Source organism: Nicotiana tomentosiformis, chromosome 1 (assembly GCF_000390325.3).
Source record: "Nicotiana tomentosiformis chromosome 1, ASM39032v3, whole genome shotgun sequence".
NCBI classification, from domain to species: Eukaryota; Viridiplantae; Streptophyta; class Magnoliopsida; order Solanales; family Solanaceae; genus Nicotiana; species Nicotiana tomentosiformis.
The window spans coordinates 115,181,569-115,188,859 of record NC_090812.1 but is presented as its reverse complement, the minus strand read 5'-3'; the positions used below and the strand labels follow the sequence as shown (position 1 = coordinate 115,188,859).

Sequence of the window (7,291 nt, the reverse complement as noted above, 5' to 3'; positions counted from 1 at the left end):
GAATAGCTAATATTAAGTTTGAATTGATCCTCTAGGTCCACCCTTATGTCTTTCACCTTATATTTAGAATTATTTTAGATTTTGTTCTTGAAATAGTGTGCTAAAACTTGGGGAGTAGCTCTTTCATTCTTGTATGTTGGCTTATAATTATGTTATGATTTCAAAGTTTTAATTTTAAATCCTTGATCTCTATTATCCTAAGATATCAAGCACCTAAAAGGACAACCAATATCACATTTGTATCTAACTCTACTAGTATCACTCTTTAAAACTTTAAGGCCCTTTCCATTAGCAATTGCATAAAACCCCACAATTCTTTTAGCTTCAGCCAGATCTCTAAAACTCATACCCTTTTTCAAGTCTTTATACTTGTCCAGTTTGTCACTGACTTCTTTAGTCCTTTCCTTACTAAAGAGATTCAATTGATCACTATCATAATCACTAGAGTCAAGTTCATATGCTTCCTCTTCCTTACATGACTCACAATCAATCCCAACATCTACTATGACACTGTGAGGTTCATTATGGTGACTTATGCTAGGAGCTGACACGTGTTCTTCACCCTCATAGATAGCAAAGAATTGAAGCACACTAAACTGATTAGATAAGAGTTGTTGTAGTGTTCTGATTCCTAAATCACCTTCAACCAGAAAGTACCTACCCGAACGCCCTGTTACTAGAAGTTGTTCCACCTTCTTAAACCCACATTTTTCAATGTATTCTGAATAATTATCTATATAAGACAGCAAATCCATATCATAGACTTGCAACAAGTGATTAAATTTTTTAATGTATATTATTTGAGGGTTCAAGACCAACCCGCCCCCATAATTCAACACCAAGTCCACATTTTCAACCATTCTTCATTGAAGTCACATGCAAGCCATAAAAGAAAGGAGAAAGTGACTCATTAGACATATAAATAGAAGAAAAAAAACTATCAATATTTAATATCCTAAAGTACAGATAAGAATAAAGTTTAATGGACCACATACAACTACAAATGAAAAAAATAAACACAAAAGCTTAGAATAAAGAAGTGATTGAGCAGACAACAAGGCCCCATTGGAACCCTAAATTGTTGTCATCCATAAAAAAAATATACTAAAAACAGACAACAAAAAACGAAGAGGAGCCACATGCAACCTCAAAATTACTAAGCAATGACATTAAAAGTATCAAAGAAGCAGCAAAAGAATCCCCACAACTCAAAAGTAACACTAGATGATAAATTTCCAAAATTCCTAACCATATTTATTCAACAAAAGCAGTAAAAACTTACTTGAACAGAGAAAAGACTTTAAAATTTGATCTTCAACTTGAATCTTTCGAAGAGATATATCAGAGAGCAGCCAGATGTTTTACCCTACATCATCGCTATCATCGCAGCAAGTTTGAGAGAATAAGAAATGGTTCTTGGGTTTAGAAATCATCGTCTAGGTTAGGTTTAATGGGTAAGATCTTATGGGTCGCGTAGAATGGGTGGGTTGGACATATTTTGGGTGGATTTCAAATCAACTAATAGTATAATGCCACATCACTAAAATAAATTAAATTTTTAAACAGATCTGGGTTATCTGGGTTGTTAACTATAAGGGCAGTTGTGAGCCAAAATATTAACGGGAATGTCATATTTAGCTCAATAGGCAGATGGGGAGCAATTTTAGACCAATTCTGATAATTCAGGGGCAATTCAGACCCATTCTACAAGCGGCTACCTAATGTCATTTCTGCACCTTTAGGAGTATGTGCTATATTATTAACCATAATAGAAAACAATGAATTAGGGTCGACAAAGAAAAACATGAATTAGGTTGCGGGAAAAAACCATGAATTTTGTTCGAATCTGGCATTTGAACTCGGTTGGAATTATGATCTTTTCGCCTAAGCCATAGTTCCAACTTCCAACCGAATTTGAACAGTTGAGCATCCTTATTTCTTACGTAGTTAATTTGTGAATAAAAAAGAAAATAAATAAGATTGATCCGTTCTATTTAATTAAGCAGAGTAAGAAGAAAGAAAAATTATGTAGCTTCTTACATGATTCCAATTATGTACTCCACTAGTTTTCCACAGCTCCCAAAAGAATACTAGTTCGGATGATGTACTTTGGAAATGATAAGAGGAACACAAATTCCAGCTAATTAATCAGAAAAGTTACCAATTTCCCCCAAGCTATTAGTATACGATTATCTTAAATCTTAGACAGGACGCTCTTACAGTATACTGATGACTTCAACATGAGAAAATCAGGTGCACATGCCTTGGCTAAATGAAATTTATTTGGTAAAAGAATTTTGATATACTTGGTAATCCCCACTTCCCTTTGTTACATAATGTCATATTCTAGTGTTACAAATATGTATTAAACAAGAAAAATAATCTGCATAGCTATGCATTTTTACAATGAAGTTTCCTCAAACAAATAAAGCAGTGCAAAGACTGAGGATACATGATTTTGGCATCACCTATTTCTTTTGTTTTATCTATGGGCGTGCCATATAATAGTCAAGATACAAGTAGTACTAATCAGATTTTACAAAAATTGATCATCTTGCTACATAGGAAATAAGCATCAAACAAGCAGTTCAGAATTCGTTTATATTGAAAGTAGTGAATTTCTGACCATAGAAAAAAGGTGAGAACTGCAGAAGTTGCAACAGACATCTCCAACCCACCTCCATTTTCACCTCCAAACTCCATTTTAGAGTAAAAAAAAATGGAGGAATTTTGCTCCAACCCAGTTGCAAATTTGCCTCGGGTGAACAGTGTCACTCCAAATTCATCACTATTCATCCACTTCATCACTATTCCTTATTATTTTATTATTATTTTTTATTATTTAATCCTTTTAATTTATCATATTATATAAACCTAATTATGTTTACGTAATATCTTTATAATATTAATTTTACATCTTAATTTTGGCATATAATTTTGATAAATTAATTTTCGTGCATATATTATTTTTTTGTAAAATGGTAAGTTAATTTTATTATAAGTTATAATTGTATAAAAAAATATATAACCATCACAAAAATGAAAGGTGCAAATATAAAATGCAAGATGTTGCTAAAATTGAAAAGTGAAATTGAAAATACATAAAATAAAAATACATTAAAATTGAAAATATATTAAATTAAAAATACATAAAAATTGAAACTACATTAAATAACATAATAATTTAGTAGGGAGGTAAGTATTGAATTATCTTGTATCTCAATGATTTCACGTTTATTTGAATTATCCATTAATATCTATAATCAGTATAATATTTGCTTACAAATTATATTATTTAAAAAATTATAGTATAAAATAATTTTATTTCAAATGGTTTTATAAGAAAGAAATATGAATTATATTGGATGAAGATGTAAAAAAGAAAAAAAGATAGGATTTGTTTAATGCAAATAAAAAATAAAATTTAAATAAATAATAATAATATAATATAGAAGAGAGAGAAGAATATAAAAAGGAACATTTTTTTTTGAAGTAAAAAATGGAGTAATGATTGGAGTTAGTTTACTCCATTTTGGAGTAAAGATTTGGAGTGAAGGGTTGGAGATGGAAATGGGAACTACAAGTCTGCAACTCATGATAGTGTAGAGTTTCTATGACTGGTACGATCTAGACGATAAGGTCATTTACGAGGTAATTAGAGTTTCTCGGTGCTGACAGCATAAAAATATCTAGACGATCAGGTCATTTACGAGGTAATTAGAGATAAAACTCTATGACTAGTACACTAATAGTGTAAAAAGTTTTTACATTGTCAGCTTATATAACTAAAATCCAATTAAGTACTGCAAAAGACATGACGATTCTTCATTCTGCTAGGTAGCATACATCAGTCCTTTGAGTTCCTTGCTGAAATGGCTGTTAACAAATTGCTCATTTTGTAATTTTGCATAACACACGCATTATTAGAAGTACTATCCATACATGTAACTTCACTTTCCTAAAGAATCCAACAGTGGTAGCACTAGATGATCTTCCTCCATCACTTTACATCATCTCTGGAGGGCTGAAGCAACATGATCATCTTTAATACCACTTAATCTGATTTTCGTCTGATAAGCCGAAAACATTGGATGTCACACCGAAGAACCACAAGATGCTAGTGACCTTGCATTCTGTGTCCTTGAATTTGAACCCCATTCTATGGCTTCTGCAACTTCTCGCTTGCATTCATTTGTAGATATTATACTGTCTTCAGTTGACATTGACATCGTGGATGGTGCTCGAGTTGGAGAAGCGAATGGTGAAGCCAATCCTTCTGCTTCAGGTGCTATTGAAAGGGTACTGAGAGCGGTGACCACATCACTGATCAGAGGACGTACTGCTGGATCATCTTGCAAACACATCGAAGCAATAGCAACTGCTTGATTGAAACTTTTCTTTGGGAAATTTGCTTCAAGAAGTGGATCAGCTAGTTCAAGGTATCTCCTTGTGTCTTTGAATATTGGTTCAGCCTGAAACAAGTACAAGAGCATAACTTTTAGCTTAAATTATTTTCAGTAATAGAATATTAATAATGAAAATGCTCATTATGTCAAAGCAGAAAGGAAGGAGAAATGTTTTGCTTACCCAAGTAACTAAATTCTGCTGATGCCCATTCCTCGTGATATCGACTGCTCTCTTTCCCGTAATTAGCTCCAATAAAACTACACCGAAGCTATAGACATCGGACTTGATAGTCAATTTGCCAGTGAGTTGGTACTCAGGAGCACAATAGCCGTATGTTCCCATTACTCTTGAAGAAACATGAGTGTTATCCCCCGTAGGTCCAACCTTGGCTAATCCAAAGTCTGAAAGTTTTGCATTATATTCCTTATCCAGCAAGATGTTGGAGGACTTCAAGTCACGGTAAATAACAGGCGGATTTGCTTTATGATGTAAATATTCTAGTCCCCTGGCAGCATGTAATGATATTTTCATCCTTGTGAACCAATCTAGTGGAATTTTATCTGGTTCAATATCTGAAGAAATGCATAGATATGATTCTCCATTAGTTTGACAATTTTCAATGTGTTGCTTCAGTATGCAGAGTTAACAGATAGTGAATATAGAAGGGAAATAAGTCGGCTATTTTCACAAATGCAGGTAACGTGACAAAGCTAACGAAAACAATTACCAAGCAGATGATCCTCCAATGATCCCAATGGCATGTACTCATAGACCAGAAGTCTTTGATCTCCATCAGCGCAATACCCAATTAAATTTACAAGATTTGGATGGTGCAGAAGGCTCAACATCAACACCTCTACTAGGAATTCTCGGTTTCCTTGCAATCCATTACGGTCGAGCTGTTTAACTGCTACAATCTGAAGAAAATGAAGTGATGATTAGTACAATTTCAGGGCAAAATGCTATCTATGTACAGAAAAGATGGCAGAATTTTCTTAAGCCTTGAGCACCTGTCCAGTTTTGTTCAGGAGACCTTTGTAAACACGTCCAAATCCACCTTCACCTATCAGACATTCTGCTCGGAAATTCTTTGTAGCTGTTGCCAGTTCCCTGAAGGTGAAAGTTTGAGCTGCAATGTTGTTCTGGCCGTCGCCTTTGTTAGAAGCCTTTTGGTGTGTGGCTTCTGCTGCCACCTTTCTAGTACTTTCTGCGGACAAAGTTAGAAGATTTATGTATTAGGAAAGCAAAGCACCAGCTAAAATACTTGAACGGCCGCTCAATGCATCCTATCCCCACAGTGCTTCTACTAAAACGTGTGAATCTCTCCTCTTAACATATCTACTCACTGAAAGTATTTTATTGACAGGTACCATTAAAACTCCAACTCAAGACCTCTACTGCTTTATTACCATATCGAATTGTGTGAACATCTTATCTAAAACCTTATACCACGAGAGAGAGAGAGAGAGAGATCACTTATTTATTTTAGGTCTACAATAGCCCCCCTCTCTTTTACTGTTTTGTTGTTATAAAAGTTGGCTTTAAGAAACCTATCTTCTTTTGTGGTCACAGTAGAATTTCCCCACAATGAGCAGAAAAATAGCTCTATGAAACAGTCCCCCAGTCTTTGGTTCAATGGCAAGAACACAGCCCGTGATATGTGGGTTAGGCGCAGGGGCGGAGCTAGCTTTTCGAATATGGGTTCGGTCAAACCCAGAGGTTTAAACCCTGTATTTGTCTTAAAAAATCCATTGAATATATACAAATTATTAAATTAGAACCCAATAACTTAAAATGACTAGAATCACGAACTCATAAACTTCAAATCTTGGCTTCGACTCTGGTTAGGTGTAATTGGAACCTTGCAGTGGACTAAAAGCATTGTATTTAAGTCGAGAATTATAGATGAGTGGGCCATTAACACCAAATTTAGAACAGTACGCTAGCTGATCCTCGGGAATTTTTCGATTATAAAACAATCGAAAATTTTCACATGTTTTTTAAAGTCACCAAAATGCTGTTTTAAAGTTATCATTTTAATGAAACATTTCATATGGTCATACCCAAGAAATTGCGACAACCTTACCAGAGGGAAGTTGTGGACGCTGAGAATGAGAATGAGAACGCAGCTCTTGCTGTGATTTTGGCCTCGATAGTGAATATTGTGCTTGTTGGAGACTTTCCCTGTGATTAGCAACAGCAGCAGCAGATGTTTCTCTTTTATTGCTGTGTATTCTTTTGAATACCTTCTTTTCATTCGACGAAAAACATGAAAAACAACCCATGTTTTTTAATCAATCCTTTGCAGGAATGGCTTTAAATTTTCTAAAAAAGAAAAGGGTAAAAAACAAATTCTATAATCTTGATGCTATAAATTGATTTAGGCAATCCTTAAGAGCTATTTGCCTTCTATAAAGAGCTAAAAATTTGATCTGCAAAATCTAACAAATGTCTAGGCCAACTTCTAAGAACTCAATCTTGATAGCATCAAAAGAATGAGAACTGTAAACACCTTTAGAAATTTTCTGGATCTGAGAATGTAAATATGGTGTATATAAAGATACCTATTATGGCTAACGATAGCTAATTAAGGCTGTCTAAAAAGGGAAAACCTACGAAACGGTTTGGCTAATTAGGAAGGAGCTATTTTTAGCAGAGAAGGAGAAATGTTGGGAGATGTTTTCCGTTGAACTTCCCGCAGAATATGGGTGATATAATGGTTGGGAGAATTTGAAGGGATATTTGGTGAAAAGACAAACTTGAGAACGAATTTGGCGCGGACCTAAAGTTTTATTTTGTCACATTATATCACTGTGTTTTCTAAGGTCGCATACTTGAAAAATGATTAAAAAATTAGTACCTTCTATGTTTATACCAATCAAAA

The 7,291-nt window shown here is 34.2% G+C and overlaps 1 protein-coding gene across 1 annotated transcript; it reads right to left on the bottom strand.

Moving 5' to 3' along the window:
* Positions 1-3,717: 3,717 nt before the first annotated feature.
* LOC104100239 (probable serine/threonine-protein kinase PBL25) lies at positions 3,718-7,070 on the bottom strand. Its single transcript, XM_009607426.4, has 5 exons — positions 6,494-7,070; positions 5,418-5,614; positions 5,135-5,324; positions 4,588-4,979; positions 3,718-4,472 (listed from the first exon to the last, which is right to left on the bottom strand). Exons 1-5 carry the CDS (start codon positions 6,690-6,692, stop codon positions 4,095-4,097), a joined length of 1,356 nt encoding a protein of 451 aa, XP_009605721.1. The 5' UTR covers positions 6,693-7,070; the 3' UTR covers positions 3,718-4,094.
* Between the last annotated feature and the right edge of the window lie 221 nt (positions 7,071-7,291).

Coding starts and splice junctions, on each gene's coding strand:
- LOC104100239 (XM_009607426.4), bottom strand. CDS start 6,692: ATGGGTTGTTTTTCATGTTTTTCGTCGAATGAAAAGAAGGTATTCAAA. Junction 5,615..6,493: donor GCGTCCACAACTTCCCTCTG/GTAAGGTTGTCG, acceptor CTTTGTCCGCAG/AAAGTACTAGAAAGGTGGCA. Junction 4,473..4,587: donor AGCAGAATTTAGTTACTTGG/GTAAGCAAAACA, acceptor TACTTGTTTCAG/GCTGAACCAATATTCAAAGA.